This window comes from Uloborus diversus, chromosome 6 (assembly GCF_026930045.1).
Source record: "Uloborus diversus isolate 005 chromosome 6, Udiv.v.3.1, whole genome shotgun sequence".
In the NCBI taxonomy this organism is placed as follows: Eukaryota; Metazoa; Arthropoda; class Arachnida; order Araneae; family Uloboridae; genus Uloborus; species Uloborus diversus.
This window is the reverse complement of record NC_072736.1, coordinates 30,470,400-30,491,610: the sequence shown is the minus strand read 5'-3', so window position 1 is coordinate 30,491,610 and position 21,211 is coordinate 30,470,400. Positions and strand designations below refer to the sequence as shown.

Here is a 21,211-nt window from a genome sequence, read left to right as displayed (position 1 = left end):
ATAAGTTTAAATATATATAAATATATATTTTATGAATTCTTTTTCTTTTAAAAACCGGGGGGGGGGGGGCGAATGCATCCATAATTTGGCCCTCTCACTTTTTCAAGGCATACGCCACCAATGGATAGCAGTGATGAGTGTCCGTGACTCGGATATGCTAATGACCCTGGGATATTTGAACCGCTTGCAGCTTATGTTCTTTCTCTTTGTCTCTCATCCTCGTAGGCAGTTTCGTCGGCATTCGAACTTGCTTGTTCGTGCCACTCACCCCTGTTCAATATCGTAAGCTTATGTTAGCTTATTTCCTGATGGGTTTCAAGTTTTAAATCGAAGCTTTAGTCAATAGTCATGCAGTTTAGATTTCATCATTTCTGTATTAGTCATCTCGTACATTAATAGCACATAGCATGTGGTGTGCCATAGTTTGTAACTAAATGTAAGATGGAATTAATCATTACCTTTTTAGTATATTTTATCATTTACAGACTGTTTTAGCTATATACCTTGTTATTTAATAAACATCGTTCAAGTAAAAAATAGTATATTAGTCTTCTTCAAGAACTCACTCTGCAAATATTAAAGGAAATATTGAGGAGATATCATTAGATTAGAAATTCTCCTGAACATGCACATAGGGACGGCGCGGCCCTGGTCGCAGGCTGCAAAACGGGGTTGAAGTACAATGCCGAAGGCAGTGTACACTTATCTGCTGCAGATGGGTTACATGACCCGTCATAGGTGGCTAACCTAGTCGACCTGACGGCTAGTATGTATGTATGTACGTATGTGTGTGTGTATATATATGTAATATATATATACACACATACACACACAATGAAATCCCATTACAGCGAAATAAATTTTCAGTCCTGATATAATTCTTTTTATATTATTTGAATTCAATTACAACGAAATTCCTATTACAACGAGCAAAATTTTCAGTTCTTTAAAGTTCGTTGTAACGGGATTTCACTGTATATGTTTTTTTTTTTGATAAAAAAGTCTGAAACAATTTTCAATAATTTTTACTGAAGTTCCATTTACAAAAATATGATGAGCACTTATGAAAGAAATACAAATTTACAGCACTGGGTTCAATGATTCGTAGCAATAATTCTGAATCATGAAATTTTTTTGTGATCTCAATGACACATACAAAACATAAAACATTGTCAGTGATTTAAAGAAATTTTAAATGTGCTTTTTTTTCTATCAAACTCATTAAAATTATAAAATTTACTATTTTTAAGTGTTATAAAAGTCATGAAATAAATGCAACTGTACACAGAGTGATACAACTTGGAAAAAATACTCTATTGTTTTGTGAGACAAAAGTTAAAATTTTGTACTTGAGCAAATGACATGTAATATTAATAAACCATAACTAGTAGGCAAATTCAGTCATTTCTTAAATGAAAATTTATCTCATTAAATTCCCAGAACAATAAGTTGATAAAATATTTGCAAGTGTAACAATAATAAATAACATAACGTAAAATATGTTTTAAGTATAATTTCAAACTTTATTTACAGCATATTCACCTCTGAGCTAAGGATTATTTAAAGATATTGCATATACAATCAGTTAAAATACATGAAAACATCACCAAAATACTCTAATAGCATAAAGCACCATGTTCAATGTCCCCCGCCCCCCAACCAAGATTAGTCTTGAATTCAGACTGTAATGCTTCTATCCCTGAAAAATTGCATCTAGAACATTTGAGAAAAGTATTCAACTTAGTGGGCCCTTTTCATTAAGGGTATCACATAAAACTATTGATTTACTTGAGAAATTTGTACATTCAACATCAACTGCATATCTATTTCTATTTATTATCCAAATAATGATTAAAATATTTGTTTTAACTTAAGAGATGCAAATAAACAAGGGACTTCATTAACACCTTACTGATAAAACAAATCTTGGGTTATTAAAAATTTAATCCCTACATTTTAAATAGAATTAAAAAGAAATTCTAAAAGGATATAAATTAAAATTAATTAAAGGTGCATTATTTCTACTTATACCATCTGTTTCATCATCACAGGGAAAGTATATTTTAAATTCCTGCTTAAGTCTGTGAATGTTAGCAATAAATTTTCATTGTAAGAATAGAAATTTAAAAAAAAAAAACATTTCAGTAGAATGAATTTAATATAGTACAGTATGCTTGAAGAGATTTTCCACTTCAAATAATAACTTTTTTTTTTTACTTCATAAAAACAACAACCCCTCGTTATATTACTCCTTGTTACATCCTTCATTGGGACATATTGCGCTTTTTGTCTCCTTCCTCCCCAAAAATAAATAAATAAATTTTGCTCCAAATAAAACAGCTCTGTATTCAATTCTTTTGCATTTACAACCTATTAAGTTATAACTATAAAAATTCTTATTTCACCAAAAAAAAAAGTTAAAATAATTTTAAATCATATTTTATTTTTTGAAACAAAATCTTTTTTTTTTTTTTTGGTTGTTATTGTTCAGAAAGTTTTACTAATATAAGATAAAACTTAATTTATTGTAAATGCATATATCAGTTTCTTGAACATTAGTAAAATCGTTTCTTAATGAGCTCAGTTACATTGAGTTTTTGGATATATGGCTCCTTTTTATTGTCGCTCAACAAAAGCAAAATGACAAGGGGCTATGGTATTACAAAGATCCAAAGTGAGAAAGATTTTTAAATTGAAAGGTATTACAATGAAAAACATAATCATATGTATTACTTCAAGTTTCAGAATGCATATTATATATGCAAAAATATTTAGTTTTCCACTGGATTTCTAACTTATAGTTTAACACCAACAGAAAGCTACTCTGACATGGGAAGTTAAAGGACAGTATTTGCAAATTTTTCATTTCTATTCATTTCTGTCGTCTATTGTACTTCAGCTTTATTGTACAAGCTTGCTTATTTGGTTTGTGCTGAGAATAAAGCTCAGAAAAAAACTTCAAATTTAAATATTTCGCTACTGTTCATAAGGAATCCAAACAGGTTTCTTCAAATATCTCAAAAACTCATTTCTGCAGATACTGCCCTTCAGCTTCCCATGACAATACTATATTTTCTAGGTTTCAAAACTTTGAGCAGATACAGATGAAAATAGAACACATATCTTGAAATGTACTACTAGTTGGTACACACTGTACTTCTTGGCAGTATAAAATCCAATTGATTCACTCTGAGTTATGCTGATCCTAGTGCTGCAAAGCAGTGAAATTTTCAAAAGATATACAAAAAATGACTTGATGACAAATGTTGATGAATAATTTGACTCAATCTATTGTTTGTGTTTTCTAGAAATGAAAGATAAACTCTACGTTAAAACAGTTTGTGATGGTGTGATAGTAGATACAGCCTGAGGCACATTAGGTCTTTCTTCCAATCTTTCATAGTCCAAATGAAACTCTTTAGCAACTTTCCGCCAATTGTCAGCATCAAAGAAATAATACATCCCTCTTTCGAACGTTTGACATTTTTCTGTGGGATTCATTCCAGGAACTCTAGTGATCCACACCCTTTCATCTTTATGGAATCTCCAATCTCTATTATACCTAAATATTATGAAAAAGTAAATGCATAAAATTAACAGAATTGTAAAAGATATTATAAATGAGAGCATGATATCATTTTTCAAACAACAATGACTCAATCATTAGTCAACAGTCCCACTTCATTAACACAAATTTTATGGCGGCTTCAAGAAATAAAATACATACATACATACATACATACATACATACATACATACACATATATATATATATATATATATATATATATATATATATATATATATAAATACTTTCCACAATTAAATTAAATAAATAAATAAAATTTTTAAGTTGTTGATTTTAAAATTTTTAAAAATTAACAATTTTTGAACTTCAGTATACATTAATTATTTCAGAAAAAATAGCGTAGAGTAAAATAAGAAATAACAACGTCAAAAAGCACAAACTGCAGATTACAGCAGACACTAGTCTTGCACAATATAGACGAACGGGCAAACGGTGTTCGTAGAAAATTTTTGGCTCTGCAGAAATTTTTTTCAAACTGCTAACGTTAATAAAAATATAAAAATAATTTAGGAGAATTTTTAAAAAAATCCCAATTTATTTCTCTTAAAACCTTTCTTCAAAAGCTTTTTAAAGCACATGTGTGAAAAAAAAAAAGGTTTTGGCAGTTTTCTTCAGTTGGTGAAAAATAAACACAAACTATATTATGTTATTGTTAAAAAAAAAAAAAAATTAAATGATTTAAAGTACTTTTTGTTGTCTCTTTCATATTAGAATATAAATTCAATTCTTTATTCAAGGGTGAGCTAGGCAAAATAATTATTTTCAGAAAATTTTCCAGTTAGGATTTGTGTTCGCAGAAAGCTTTTCATTTTATTTAAGTCTGGCAGACACATGGTTTGGTATAACAATTAATGCCCTTTTCAATGTAAAAGACGATACATTATGGATGAAAAGACATCCGACAAAAGTCGGACTTTTGTCGGCTTTTCTGCTGCAATCCGCAATCTGTGCTTAAAAAAGGTAAATGAACAAGGACTCTTTAGACTAATTTTTTACTTTGTATTGGGTGGTTACTTCTTATTTGCAGTTTTTAGTTAAATCAATTAATTTATTATTTTTAGAAAAAGCACAACTTCTGTGAATTTATTCAAGCTCAAAACAATAATTATCTGCATTGGAACATTCAATAAGATTAAGAGAGCATTCAAAAATTATAACAAAAATCAAGTTTGAATATAAAATAAAATAATAAAAACTTACAATTCTGCAGCAGCTGCCACTTGTAAAACATCACCACTAAACATATAAAACAGATAAAATAAAAGATCTTCACCATATCTATTCAATTTTACAGGAGCTAATTTATCACGTATACTACTATTGACCAGATACTCGGAGGGAACATGATAATCTAGAACAGAAAGGTGAAAAAATAATCAAAATTTATTGATGAAGAAATAAGAGTGAATAAAAATAACATTATTACTTGCAATTTTTTAAAAGAAAAAAATAGTATAAGATAAAGTACAGAAGACATAAAATGGATTTTAGAGATTTGCAAGTGTAATAAGAAAAACAAAATTCAAGTACCAAGTAATGAAATTCAAGAAACAGATACATTGCAGGTTAGCATTAATAGTAGTGCAAAAAAAAAAAGTATTTTTAGAAATTCACTATTAATTGACCCTAGGGAAATTCCATGGTACCTAACATAGCAATCAGATTTTTTTTTCAAATGCAATTTTCAGCATACCAGCTTTATTTTTGTCATAAACAGGATGTTATTCTTCCTTGCACAGATGGGTGGCTTAAGTAAATACAAAAATGAATAGTATTCAATTTATTTTTGAGATTTAGAGAACAATGTGAAAAACATAACAGATATGGATCCCTAAAAAATTTGTGTCAAATTGATAGATATTTCTCTGAAACTGAAGCATCAAACTTATTATTTTCCTTGGAGAGTATCTTTGTGAAAATTTATTGTTGTTTCATTAAACGCAAATTTGACTCAAATATAAATCATATTACAAAAGAAAGTGTTTTAAAAAAACTTACATGTGACTAACCTAACATGCAAGTATACATTAAACTTAAAAGTATTACAGATATTATTAACACAAATATAAGAATTAAAGTAGAATTTTATCAAATGTTGATATGTATATGTTACCTCTGTTGACTTGCAAAAATCAAAATTAAAAAAAATGTTCAACTTGATAACTAGATCAATAATGTCCACTAGAATTTACTGTTGGTTGAGACAGAACTTTCAAAATCTGTTATATTTCAACCCAACATTCTTGCTCATTTGTGAGAAACATTAAAAGTTGCAAAGTACTTTTCTTCATAAGCAGCAGATTATAATAACTCATGAATATTTAACATTTGTCCAACATATTTATTTGACTAAGAAAATGCAAATTTGACAACAAGAAAAATGCCCCACAACACAGGGACATTTACTTCAAAATCATTAACAGTAAAACAGCTCATTGGCATTGCAGATAAAACGATTCATTTTTCAAACTTCCCTAAATTAGAGTCTGAAAACTACTTGCGCTTAAGAGATGAGCAGGAGGGTGTGTGTGGGGGGGGAGGGAGGACATTTGTTGGCACAGGCCCAAGCTTGAAGAGGATATAAAATTGGGGAAAAATATGTAGAGATGTAAGGGTAAATAATATGGAGGGAGCCCATAAAAGTAATTTGTGACGGACCTGAAAATTTTTGTGCATGCCCCTGGACTCAGCCTAGGCCAGAAGCGGGCTCGGGCTCTAGAACTTAAAATAGGTTTCGAGCTAGGCCTCATGGTAAGATATTCAATCGCCAATCTTAATACAAATACATCGAAAACGTACATATATGTAGTGAAAAAAAAACCATTTAAATCACTTGCACTTGAAGGTCATAAGAATAATTTCTTTTAATGACTATTTCAGGGTCTGGCCAGAGGATATTTGGGTCCGTTAACGGACCCTTCACAAAAATCCGATCAACCAAAACGGACCTTTCACAAAATCCCGATCAAACAAAACGGACCTTTCACAAAATCCCGATCAAACAAAACGGACCTTTCACAAAATTCTGATAAACAAGATCGGATGTCAAATTGTTTATTGAAAGAGCAAATCTGAAAGCAAAATAACGCATAATTCTGTGTATAAACCGATAATTTTTGGAACCTTTTTTAAGTCAAATTAGAGGGATCAGCTTATACAAAATCGGCTAATTTTGAAAAAAAAAAAAAAATCGGCACTCTTGGGATGCTCCTGCAAGCGATAAATAATTGCTACTGCCAAATAAATATAATGGTTGTTTGTTTTATCACAGCTAATTAGCAGCGGTGTTTTTGTTAACTTTTCTGAAAAGGCATTGGTAAGCACTTTTCTCCACTCATGATTTAATAAACAATAATAATATATATCTGCGAAATGAACTTAGAACTGCAAAGGGATAGTAAAGGTGAGGAAAAAATATGATCGCTTCAGATAGTGTTACCAACTTCAAAATTATCACCACTTAGCGTCTGGCGTTGAACCTTTATAATGACTTGATTAGAAAATATTCTCATCATTTTGCCAGCTTGTCAATATTTGCGTTTTTACGGTGCGGTGCGATGTTTAATTGTTATTTTGGGAGAAAATTATATGGGTTTTGATTTTTCGATGCTAACACAAGGATGATTAACTTTAAGTAAACTCTTTTAATTACCTTTTTTTTTTCTTTAGATGTCTACATTTTGAAAAATGCAATCTTTTAACATCCGATATGAGAATCATATTTTGTTCTTTTTTCAAGCTAACTTAGCTTTATTAGGATTCAAATAAATGAAAAGTCTCTTTATTTCTGTTAGAACTCTCATTTCAAGTTTTTAAAGCAAAATTCCATTTTCTGTTATGAGTCAAAAATTAAAATGCTAAGTAGATGGTTTATTTAATTTTATTTTTTGGGTCAACTGTGTCCACAGATATTAATGATATGTTTATCATAGGACTCTAAAATGCAATTTTAAAATAATTTTATCAAAAATATTTCTTTTACAAGCCGTTTTTATACTTTTGATGCCTTCACTTTGAGAATTGCGATCTCTTTGCATCCGCTATGGGAATCCGATTTTTCGAATTTTTAATGATTATTACGCTTTGTTAAGAGGTAAACAATTGAAATATCTTTTTATTTTTGTTTAAATCACGGAATTTATAAGTTTTAAACGAAATTCTGTGCTTTTTAAGAGTGTCTTGGGTCAAAAAGTTGAATGCTGAACCCTATTCTGAATTTTATTTTATTTATTTATATTTTTGTTACAATTATTTTAAGTACTGTACAGAAATATATCTAGTATAATTTAACATAATGTAGAATGGTAGATAAATATTGATACTTGAAAGAGCGATGCCCCCCCCCCCCCGCCAAATATTAGTAAAAAAAATCCAGAATGATTTTCTCGACGTAGAAGAGGAAAACACTCAACTTTAAGTTTAATTGATGCAGTTTGTGCCATCTCTAAATTCTAAAATTTCGTTTTAACAAAAAGAAAAAAAAATTTTTTTTTTTTTTTTTTTGCGAAATTTTTTGATTTTTCACAAAATTAATTCATTTTTCACAAAATTATTTGATTTTTCACAAAAAACGGACCCTGTGAAAAATCCTGGACAGACCCTGTATTTATATATATGATCGTTCTCTTTTAGATTTTACTTTAATTTTTTACATTTAACATTAGTAGATGCAATGTAGCAATCTTTTTAGTTGTAATTTAACTGTATGCCTGAGTGTTATTAGTATTTTTTAGCTATTGTATACACTAAGTACTGTTTTTTACCTATTATTTGGATTATCCGCGGTTTTCGCTTATTAGACTGCAGGACGAACGCTGAAAGATGCCTAGAAATCAAGTTTTGTTTACCACATTCGGTTACTAAGAAAAAAAGTGTTTTCCAGAGGCCTAGAAGCATAATTGGTCAGAAAATACAATGTTCCCACAAAAATAGTTGCACATTATATTTTTAGAGGTCGCTGATGTTGAGTTGTTCTGGTAGCAATTTTTGTAATTTCTTCGCGTTTCTTTTGAAAACTTTTGTATTTTTTCAACTTTAAAGTGAGTTAAAACATGTAAATATATCCATTTGAAGCTCATTTGATATTATCAAATCAAAATAAAACTGTAGAATTTTTTTTTTTTTTTTCTTGCGTATTTCTGGCAGTTTCTCAAAGTTTCTCATTTTTCTTTTATTTTTACATTTTCTTGCTTTAAATTTTAATTTTAAAAGATACATATTGTTTTGATAAATGCAAAATTTGAAAATTTAAAAGTGTTGAAAATGTGTCCTTGAAATTTTTAGGCAGTTAATTACAAATTTTGTCAAACAGTGAGAGACTTTTAGTAAACTAATGCATGGATGCCTTAAAATCTTCATAACCATTTTGCCATCAAATATATCATGATCATAAAAATTAAATGTAAAAATAAAACAGTAAATTCAGGGTTCATACCCTTCAGGGAGAAAAAAATTCAAGCACTTTTCAAGTACTTTTCAAGGCAAAAAAAAAAAAAAAAAAAAAAATTTTCAAGGCAATATCATAAATTTGTACTAAAAATATTATATGCAGATTTAATTTAGTACAAACATAAAAAATAAGGCAATAATGCAAAAAAGTATAGGAAAACAAAATTGCTTTTTCTACAACAAGAGACGCTTTGATAAAAGATCTACTGTGTCGAAAGATTTTCTGAAAATGTCTGAAAAGTTCGGAGATAAAGAAAAGCAGATACCAAGAGGTTTAATTTTGCAATCTTCACATTCAATGAAGTATATTTTCTAGAATCAGCAAATTAATATGTAAAAAAAACCCCTTTCATAATTGCCAGAGAGAGTTGAAGTCATATGAATGCCACTGTGTAAAATTGTGAGTATTGAGGCATGTTTTTAAAGTAAGTACCGTTTTGAAACAAAAAAAGAACAAGTGCAGACAGAGCAAAGAAATTTATTGCCTAAAAAGTACCACCCTTACGCATTTTTCGACATTGCTTCCGTGATTTTCCAAGCAGTTGTCAAAGCGTGGTACAGGTTTTCGTATACCCATTCGGAAAAAGTTGCCGCCTGTGTAGTTAACCAAATTGTAACATATTCTCTGAGCTCATCATTGATGTTGTGCCGTCGACCGCCAAGGAAAGACTTCAGGTGCCGAAACAAATGAAAGTTGCTGCGAGCGAGGTCGGGGCAGTGCGGAGGATGTTCAAAAAAATCCCAGCCAAAGCCCTGTAAGAGTCCTCATGGTTGACTACACAGGCGGCAACTTTCTACGAATAGGTATACAAAAACCTGCACCAGACTATGAAAAATGCTTGGAAAATCACAGGAGCAATGTCGAAAAATAGCGTAAGGGTGGTAAATTTTTGTCCAATAAATTTCTTTGCTCTATCTGTAATTGCTCTTTTTTTATTTCAAAACGGTACTTACTTTAAAAACGTGCCTATATAATGATTGTAGAAGTCAAAAAGATATTGCTACTACTCTAATATACATTTTATAAAATATTTTCGACACTTGAAAAGGTTTTTGCAATCAAATACAAATTTTATAATTTAACATACACATGTTGTTTTGACGAATCATAAAAGATATATATATATATTTAATTTACAAAAAGTAACACATAAAAATACGATGAACTTTGAGAAAATAGAACTCAATGATAACTTTTTAAATAAAATTTTAAACAATATAAGTACGTTAATTAATAAAAGTAACCGCAATTAACATTGCTGCCAAGGCCGTGCGGAATGGGAGGTTTTTAGGGCTTAAACCCCTTCCATTGGAGCAATGATTAAATAAACAAATAGCTTTACTTTTAACATAGGTTAAAATTAGAGATACTGCGCAAGTTTCAGTTACATATCTTACCCCTTCGCAGCTAAATAAAATTAAGCTGGAGAAAATGTTGAAAGAACTGTTGAATCAATCTGGCAAAGCTAAGCATCTAGGGTAATATTTGTTTTTCTTGTGTAAAATAATAATACCTAAATTAAGAGTAATTAAATTTGGAGTTACAGCGTACATTTCTGCATTATATCTTATTCCTTCTCAGTTAAAAAGAATTAAACTGGAGAAGTTCAATGATGAAGAACTGTTTGAAACCAGATTGATCTGTAAAGCTAAATGTCTTAATACCAGGGTTCATACTCTATTTGGATGAAAAAATTCCATGACTTTTCCAAGACTTTTTCATGACTTCAATGAAAATTTTCATGACCTCGTTATACGAAGAGAATAGCACTATTTAATCTCAAACTTGGTAATATTTGGAAATGAGCATTAGCAAAACGTCTATATGAATGCCACAGCCTCATTGAAGCACTTACTCGTAATGGAAAAAATATAAGTGCACACTTAAAAAACTAAACTATTCTTATTTGTCTTCATCATATAAATTTAAGTAAAGTAAAAATGCAGTGAAGCGAATATGATGATGCTTAAATGTCTGATATTTTTTTTAAAAACAGGCAGAATGATATTGAATGGGACAAAGGTTGAATGAGTCATCACTAAGTTTCAATAAATTTGCTTCAAAAGTTACCTTTTAGTGTCAACAGTGCCTTTAATCATCCACGTAACTTGACAGTATTTTGGTTCTTTAAAGTAAAGCCACATAGTTTAGTTCTTTATGTTTCTAAACCAGATCTTTTTTGAAAAAACCATTCAGTAATGAATCAATCTTCTGATTCAAAAGTATATTTGTTTTGTTTACAAATTTGCATATTTTCAAATGCATATAAATTAATAGGTTCAGAAATTCCAGAACACGTTTAATTCCCGACATTGAACGTAGCAGTGGGTCGCATGGATTAGTTTTGCGTGCCGTATGTTGGGCACTACTGTTTTAGAGCATTAGAATTCCTCTTTTTCTGTATTCTATCGCCTGACTTAAGATCTTTATTTCCTAAAACATTCAACAAATTAAGATAAACTCTGATAAATTTAATAATAAAGTCCTTACGAGTGATGGAATCGAACTCGCATGCAATTGAATTGCTTTTTTTTTTTGAGTGGGCGTGGCAAAACTAAGAACGTGAAATTTTGCTACTACAGAATATGAAACATAAGAAGTGTTGAAAATAACAGAAAATTCAAAATAAGTGATGTCCAGGCAGTAAAATCACATCGCAAAAAATGGCAAGCGGCTGCGACAGAAGTGGATGCAATGAGATTTCAAAATTCAGATTTGATTTTTGGATCGTTCAATTTTCCACTTTTAATAGCTTTTATGTGCTATACTGTTAAATCACTCAAGATTTCTAATGCTCCTTTAGCTACTGTTCCTTTCTCTTTGTCCAGGACATTTTTCCATGACTTGAAATAAATTTCCATGACTTTCAATGAAAATTTCAATTTTCCATGACTTTTCCAGGTCTGAAATTCTGTTATTTTTTTTCCATGACTTTCCAGGATTTCCATGACCCGTACGAACCCTGTAATACTTTTACTTCTTGTGAAAGGAGATTTTGGATGAATCTTTCTTGTGTAAAATATAGCAAGAATAAAAAAGAAAAGTATTTAGGCATGTCATTTTGAGGGGTCAGGAGAGGACAATAGCCCGCCACCCCTGCTTTTGAAAAAATGACATTCACACTTAAGTGAGAATGATTTTCGAGATTTCTTGATAAATTTACGTTATGTATATGTTCTTTGACACCCCCTGGAAAATTGGAAATGACAGGCCTTACAGGCCTTTGGTACACGATTTCATTTTTAAGAAATCTATGTTTAATTCATGAACTGTGATTTTTATTGAATAAACATTTACACAAGGGACAAAAAGATATTTGGTCACTTTTCCCAAAATGTAAAATCATGTGGAAAATAAAGAGCTTTGTTAAAGGAAGAAGTCTGAAAAAAAAGGAGCACGTTTTCATCGTCAATAAATTACTTAATAAGTTTTATCAAACATTTTTTAAGCTTTTTTTCATTTCATTTATTAATCTATGTTTATAAATTTTTTTTTAATTTCAATTTTTAGTTTTTGCTATTGTCACCAGGGATGGAAAATTCTTTAGAACTAATGAAATAAATACTTTAGAATTTTATGAGAAATCCTAGTCTTGGGCCTGATTGTTACAAAGAAGAATGAGAAATAATGTCATAACCTGTCGTTGGAAAAACTACATTTTTTTGTAGTGAAGTACAACTACAACTAATTTATTACAAATGTAGTTAACTACAACCAAAACTATTTTTTTTTAATGAAGCAACTACAAGCTACTTTTGAAATGTAGTTGTTACTTCAAAAATAAATAAATAAAAAGCATATACACACACCGTTTGAAGATTGAACGAAAATTTGCTCAAATTAATAAATTAGCTCATTTGAACATGGAATATTACTTAGAATTATCATTTCTGCTATTCTATTTAAAAAAAAACACACCTTTATGCATATTCACTGTATGAAAGGATTAAAAAAGTTGAAAGATTTAAATTTTTACAATTTGGCTACTTTAAATAGCAGTAATAATTTGATTTAAATTTTACATTGCTATACATATACATAAAATTGGTTAGATGAGGCAAAGATCTTTTAAACAGAGAAAAGCATTTATTTTCTATATTGGAACTAATTTCATAGGAACTTATACTTTGTAGGATCTAAATAATTAATTTTGAACTTCTAGCTAGGGGCATGGATCTGTACATCATCCCTTTTCTTGCGCTGCTGATAAAATGTTTTTCTTTTAAAATTAATTTAAAAGTTGTTTCCAGAAATCGCTATAAGCTACTTGTTTTTTTTTTGGATTGAATTACTAGCTTCTCTATGCTTTTTTCTTGTTTTTTAAAAATTGTGCGATACACTACAAAATATTTTAAAAAGTTGCGACTCACAGGTTGAGAGATACCACTGTTCTAATTCAGGCCACTGATCTTTATATTCCTTTAACAAAACTTTTTGCTGAAAGCAAAATTAAGTTTCCGGTTTCTATTCTCAATAGTGAACACATTGCTCCCTAGGCGCCGCCATATTGTTTAAAAAAAACCATATTGTTTAAAATTAACAAGATAACACATTTTTTTAGTCAGATTTCAATGAAACATTTTTATTATAAGAGTAAAAAGAAATAAAATATCCTTGCCCTTTATTAAAATCCCAAATAAATTATTATTTTTATCCAATAACGCACAATGCGCAGCACCATCTGTTGAGAGAATTCGTTATTAGTCAAATCAAATCGATGGATTTTGGCAATATTTGTTCTCCATTTGCAAAAAAATGTGCAAGTTTGAGGGTGGGAACATTGGATTTTCTTGCTAAAGACACTTATACCATGCCAAATACAAAAATTCAATGAGTTACAAGATATGGTAAACGACTTGACACAATACAGGTTTCGCCCCATGGACTATATCCAGGGTTACTATGCCACTCTATTCCACGGATAATCTGGAGTTTACTGTATAAAATTATTATATTTATAGGAGTATTGTTATATTATAGGAGTATTGTGAGCAGAAATGAGAAAAAAATCCTAGTTTAGATATATTTTCTGTTAAAAGTTAGTATTGGTTGTATTTGAAGGTTATTTTTAGCTTTCTTTTTTAGTCTAATGTTATTCTACTACATGCATCCTTTCTTACATTTCACTTTGTTATTTTGAATATTTATTCAACTTTTACATCTGTAGTATTGAACTGGATGCTTAGATTTCTAAAATAATGCAAATACTTTTTTTTTTCTCATCTTTTAAGTGTAAGATCATTTTTTGTATTAAAAATGGATTTTTCAATATTTTATTTCACTCTAGTGTGTGGATGAACTTATAACATGATAATAAAATATTTCACCTTTTAATTTTAGTACTAGCTGCATGCCCGGCATTGCACGAGCTACTTAAAAAATGAAAGAGATTAACAATTGATGTTTTTGTATTACTCTGACATCAGTTTCTAAGCGCTAAGGAGTAAATAGATACGTGTAATCCAAGGTTTGCATAACACCAGTAGAGCATATTTTTGGCAAAAATCTCTTTAATGTTAATCATAGTTAACAATGATACAAGTTATGAGTATTTTCAATTAGCACAAAAGATGAAAATATATGCATTATCAACTATAATCTGTGCTCACTTTAAACTGAATTAAATCTGATAGACTATATCTGAAATATTTATGTGCAATTACAATCAACTTTTTACATAGAATGACACATACTTTTTGGTTGATTACGTGAAACTAAAGCACTAAGACTAAATAATTACCAATAAGCATAAATTTAATAACAAGTCATCAGATTCCAATTAAGCTTTAGTTAAAATCCCTAAAAACTATCTTTTTTGCTCAACTCTGTTTCACTTAAAGAAATCCAAACAATCTTAATTTAACATGTTCTTTTAACGACACAAACTTTATTTCAAAAATAGAAACAGGAAGGAAAAAGAGAGCAATTACAGTTCGAAAACTCACCCATTTGACGGAAAAAGTCTAAACATAATTAGTCGCTCAGCCTAAATGTACCAAAATATGACCCCGGTGAATGATAAACTTACACTACAATCAATAAACATAGCTAAAGAAACAACTTTCATATGCTGAAAAGAGTTAAGAACGTTGAATGTAAAAAATAAAAAAAGGACAGACGATAAAATAAAGCAGACCCCGAAGTGGTTTTTTGAAGGGGAAAAGTAGGAAAAAAAATCGCTTAAAAAAGTAGAAAAAAATAGGAAGAGATAGGACTACACACGCGTCAAGACAACTGACAATCATTAGTATGAAAAATAAACTGGTGGAAACAAAAATATTAATTACAAAAAGATGAAAATAAAATCTAAACAAAGAAACACCTTTCACCAATACAGTAATAAAATTTCTAAGTGTGAAAGAATAAAATGCAATATATAGATCCCAAAATAATAATAATAATAATAATAAAACTCCTATTTTGGTGCAATAAAACCATTTTTGTTAAAGATTTGTTTTGTCAAAAACGAAAACATTCCTTCCAGAGCATCCATTTATCAGTTGGCAAAACAAATATTAAATTAGTTTTAGTTGAAAATAATCAGCAGCTGACATGCATTCTTGCATAAACAGAGGCAGATGTTTGAATTCGAAAGAAAGAGGAAAACGACTGAAAATGCAGAACTAAAATAAATGTGTTCTTAAATATGAGACATAAAATTTATAATAAAATAATTAAACTAAATAAATAACGAAATAAGTCAACTAAAGGGTTTGTACAATGTCATGTATTTTTAGCATTCAACATACATTTTTGTTTCAGGCACGTCATTTATGGGGGGTCAATTTCTCCCCTCCCTGGCTTTGGAAAATTAATGCTTAGTTATACAAGTTTGTGCGGTTTTTGTTTGTTTGCAGATAAAATTTGCATTCAGTATACATCCTTCACTATCCACCTCTGGGGGGGGGGGGGGGAGATCAAAGTGATGAGCCAGTTCTAATTTTAATCAAGCGATAAAAACGAATATTGTTTTAATGGTTTGATGATTTTTACCTCCTTCTTGTTCCAAAATTTTTGTCACGAAAATAAAAGGAAACATCCATGCATGGTAAACATAACATTTTTATCAAAGACAAAGATCAGTTACTAATGTTTCTCTGTGCATAAAAGGGAAGGCATGTAGTTTCTCTCAATCCTCACCATACAACAAAAATAATCATTCGGAAATTGTTCACGAAATTGAGAGTGAGGGGGGGGGGAGCACCTGGCATCAAATGCCTGCATATATCTTTTTCTCCCCCTCCCTTCGATCAGGCGCACTAAGTACAATAACTTACAGTAGATACGCCGCATCGGTATAATTGCCGCACCCCGAAGAGAGTAAGAGTCTGTCGAAAAAATTTTAAATGTTCAGAAATGTCGCTTTGCCATAAACACAGCACATAAAAATGAGCAACTCCTCGATATTGATGATACATCAGAGTAGAAAATACCCGTTAAAAAGAAAAAAAAATACATATTAGTTTGTAGCTCTATCCCCAAACTTTTAAAAATGTGAAGAAATAAAAACAAAATATTGCATTTAAATTGATTTCCGATTTTTCTCCAAAAATCGGGAACGTTTTGCCGATTCAGGTTTTGCCGCTTTCTTTTCTTTTTTTTTTTTTGGCAAATACACTCATTGCAAGGAAAGAAAATGAAATTTTATAATCATGTTTACGATTTAGAATGAACAATAATTATATTTATGTACGAGAAAAGTTTCCGCGATTATTATTCAAGTGGTCCGTTTTTGCGAATTTCTGTTATCTGTCGCTTTTATGTTGTACTAACATCAACAAAATATGTACATTGTACAAGTTTTTCATTTTTTGCTTCCTTATGTTAATTTTATGGTTTTTCATTGCCTTTCTGTTTAAATAGAGCTCCATTTCACTTGTAATCATACAAAAAATTGACGAATAGGAAATTCGGTTTTTCCCGCATTTTTTGAACAGTCGGCTGTTTACTATAATTAAAGCTTCTAACTGATGGGTAAATAACATATAATTGCATAAGAATGTGCCAGTATCTATTTTTATAGTTTCGTTAAAACAGTAGGACTGAAGTCGGGGCGATAAAAAGAAAAGTCGATCATAAACATCGCAACAGCAAAAAAGTCACTTACGAAAATTTAACTTTTGAACTCACAAACGTCACGGTGTTCCTTCCAGAAATTTTGTAGTAATTCAATGAAAAGCTAAGGATCCATTTGGTCCTTTTACTTTTAAAAATCAAATCATACAGAAAATTATCGGTGCGGCATTGTAAAAATAAGAATCAGTGCACAATTAGAAGTGCTATACTAAAGAAAGAAAAAGTAGGAAAAAAAAGGAAAAAGTAGGAAAATAAGGAGAGAGCTCAAAAAAGTAGGAAAAATAGGAACTCTTCGGGGTCTGATAAAGGCTATGTCCGAATAGGGCAACCAATTTTAAACTAATTTAAAATGAAATTCTAGATGGAAACGTTGTTTTAAGGTTTGGACAGCAGCCAAAAAAATCTCTTTTAAAACAATTATTAGAATTTTACTTGCTCACGCATATGCAAAATGGCAACAGGAAAGAAATAAAAATTCTTGAATAACGTTATGTTAATTAAAGTTTTAATTAATATCTCCGCTAATTAAAGTCGCACAATTACAAGATTGGTCTTATTGTTTTTTCTTTGGAAAATTTCGAATTGATCGGCATCTCGTTTGACTCTCGATTCGCAGCGGTTCTCGGGAAGATCAATCTTCAGACAGACAGACAGACGGACGCGAACAGATTTTAATATATAGTAGATTTTTTTTCTGTGCATTCTTTATGTAATAAAATTAAATTTATTTATTTACTTTTTTTCAAAAAAAAAAAAAAGTAAGATGCTTGAATTGATATTTGCCTAACATGAAAATTTAAAGGCAGGGTTTGTGATACCACAGAGTTTCACTTGGGAGCTTAAAAAAATGAGGCCAAACTCATCGCTATTGTGCATATAATCACAAACATTGGAACTAGTTTTTTATTAATTTTATTTTTTCAAGTCTACAGCTGAGTCTCTACAGCTGAGAATTAAAAAATAAAAGTACACAATGATTTTTTCAAAAAATAGAACTTTGATATTCAAAATCTTGTGCAAGGGAGTGGTAATAACTTTAAGAAAGGTATGAATTTGCAAATCTAAATTTTTGTGAAGAATACACTTAGCAAACCCTAGTAGTTGAAAAAAAAAGTTAGTATAGTAATATAAAAATACCAATGTCTTGAGGCCGACAAGGATGTTCAGCCCAGGGACCAGCAAAATTGGGATAAAGGTTTCTGCAAAAGGAAACAAAAATTTCAGCTAACCTAAGTGCTCAAAGCAAGAAATTAAAATGGCACATAATTACATAGTATAACGAAAAGCATTTGCCACAGCATTTTATTGAAAAACATTTTTTACTCATACCATTAATGTATTTTAAACACAAATGAGTTGAAAAAGATATTGATAAATTATGAATAAAAACGAAAAATTAATCATATGACAAAAAGGCTTGAATTACTTTTGTACCTAAATGAAAAGCGATAAAAAGTAATTGTTATTATAAATATGAATAAAATGATTAATCAATGCAAAAGAAGAGCAAATTGCAAGAATTACAACACACAGCTATTTTGAGGCTAGTGGAGCCTTTGTAACCATACAAATGCATTCACAATTTTGTTTTTGTGTGTTGAGTGTTTCCATACTGAGAAACACTACTGTAAATAGTGATTTGGTACAATTTCTTACCAATTTGTGTCTTACTTAACGTTGAAAATTGTTATTACCATTTAGGTATGTATTGCATTTATGTTAAAAAACCATCTTATCAAGTATCATTTTTGAGAACTTTTATAAAATGCTGGTATTTCAGTGACACTTCGTTTGTGTACTTTTATTTTGTTACATACGGCTTTATTCAGGAAGATATTAATCCATATAAAAGGCAGCCAAGAACAGGAAAAGTAACTACAATCAACAATTGAACATAGCAAGGGTGCCTATATGCAAAATTTTAAGCGGGGAAGGCTCAAAAATTTTCCCCATGGTTTAGGAGAAAATTTCCATAGAAACTGATTTCAGTACAGATTAGATAGATTAAAATTCAACATTTTTAATAACTTATTCATTAATGGCTGGAAAAGAAATTTTTATACATTTTTGCAAAGAAAAAAAACACTAGAAGCAAGGAAGTTCTCATTTCTAGAAGGAGGAGGGGGGGGGGGGGCTTCAGCCCGCACTGTCCCCCCTATATGGGCGCTCTTGGAACATACAACAAAAGCAACAATTTAAAATCTAAAAGAAACCTATAAATTAGAGGATTTCACAATTGTAGCAGAGTCAAAGAGAAAGTTATTTCAGGGAGTCCTTGACAGGTCTCGCAGACCTATAAAGCTTTCAGAGTAATTTTAGTTTTTGATTAGTTGGGTCAAGCTTCGAGCAGGAAAGGATATGAGTAGCATTCATGTTGCCAGAACCGCAAATAATACAGGTACTAGACGTTAAGATACCTATCTTGTGGAGGTGCTCAGCCAGGCAATCATGGCCTGTAGAGAGCATAAAAAGCTCCGCTCGATGTTTGTTACAGTAAGTCCTCCATACCTCTTGAATTTTGGCCCAAGGTTTGCCATTCAAGTTGGCTTTGTTTACAGCCGTAAGTTGACCTTGAATTTCGTTTTTGCAGAAACGAGTACGTAACTCACTAAGATTAGGACCATTCACTTCGTGATCTAGTGACTCTTGCTTGGCCAAGGAGTCAAGCCTTTTTGTTTCGATGGATGCGTAAGTGTGAGGGAACCCATTGGAAGATAATGGTCTTATTTGCAGCTCTTAGACGAATCATTCTTTGAACGTTTATAGAAAAAATAATTCTGAATGATAAAAGTGAACTGATACTGTATGCATATCATATTTCAAAAGAGTCAAAGAAAAGTTTTCATTTGGAAAAAAAAAACTGTCATTAATTTCCAGAAGTTGAATTTTGTAGTTGGTTATTACACAACATAGGTTTTTTTTACAGTGCAATAAGAAACAATGAAAAGAGACACGTTTTTGATTATATAATTACAATAGGGAAATGTTGGAATTTGACTACAGTAGGCCCTCGTTTTACGCGGGGATTACGTTCCATGGAAATAACGCGTAAATCAAAACCACGTAAATTGAGACCTAACACTAGTGTTAAAATAGGGTTTGGTTCTATAGGTAACAAAACACTTCATTCTAGTGATGACTAATTGTATAATAAGTTTAATGTGTACTTATATAGACTTTTATGCACAACATGCATAAAGAAAACAAAAATTAATTTCGTGTTCTGTTTGTAAAGAGCAGCTGGCTATGATAGTCTTTTGGCAGTCATTAAGAATTTTTCTCCGTAATTCTTTGGAGAGCATTAACGCATCCATGATCACTTGCGTCATTTCCATGATAGAATCTTCCTTCACTAACAAATCAGAAAGATCATTTCTATTGTCTAGGAATGGCTCAAAAGTTTCAATGTTAACGTTTTTAGTTCTGTGTCATCGATGTCAGTATCCCCGTTGCTTTTGTCCTCCTTTGTCACTCCTAAGAGCTCTTCTTCCAGTGAGTTCTGAACTGTGTGAGTTTAGTAACTTTACTTCTGGAAAGAGCTCTGGAGTCAATTGCATAAAAGGTCTAAAGTGACCCAAACTCTATTATTAGCATGCAAAAATGCAGTTGATTGTGCATAATCTGCAATCTTTAGGAGTTTGGAGTTTGAAAGAGGGGACAATTTTATCTGTTTGCATTGCGGCATCCGCGTAAAATAAAATAAAGGTGTTAAATCTTAAACTGCGTATAATCGAAACCGCGTAAAATAAACCCACGTAAAACGAGGATCTACTGTATTTATTTACTCATTTTTATGGAACTTTAAGTATTGTTTAGAGATTGGAATGGTTAAAAACAAAAAACCGACCCCCCCCCCCTTAAAGGCAGGGGCTTTTTATGAAAAGGTTTATTTCCTTTCGGAAAAATTGGGAATTTTCTGCACAAAATTATGTAGAAATTTATAATATGTACATTACAATGCTTTGTTGGTTTAAATATGTTTTTACGTTCAATATCTCACATAAAAACATGAATTTTGATAATGAAAGATGTAAGATAATATTTAATTTCCCTGGATACCTAAGAACTATTTGCTACTTTTCCCATTAATAATGTAC

The 21,211-nt window shown here is 30.6% G+C and overlaps 1 protein-coding gene across 2 annotated transcripts in view; it reads right to left on the bottom strand.

Annotated features, from left to right (window-relative positions):
• Positions 1-1,042: 1,042 nt before the first annotated feature.
• The window catches only part of LOC129225209 (CCR4-NOT transcription complex subunit 2-like), a 46,411-nt gene continuing 26,242 nt past the window's right edge, over positions 1,043-21,211 (bottom strand). For both annotated transcript variants that reach the window (XM_054859777.1, XM_054859776.1), the window contains exons 9-11: positions 18,252-18,313; positions 4,790-4,940; positions 1,043-3,562 (exon numbers count right to left, since the gene is read on the bottom strand). In XM_054859777.1, the coding sequence (XP_054715752.1) occupies positions 3,325-3,562; positions 4,790-4,940; positions 18,252-18,313 (451 nt within the window). In that variant the 3' untranslated portion in view covers positions 1,043-3,324. The remainder of the gene's footprint in view (positions 3,563-4,789; positions 4,941-18,251; positions 18,314-21,211) is intronic.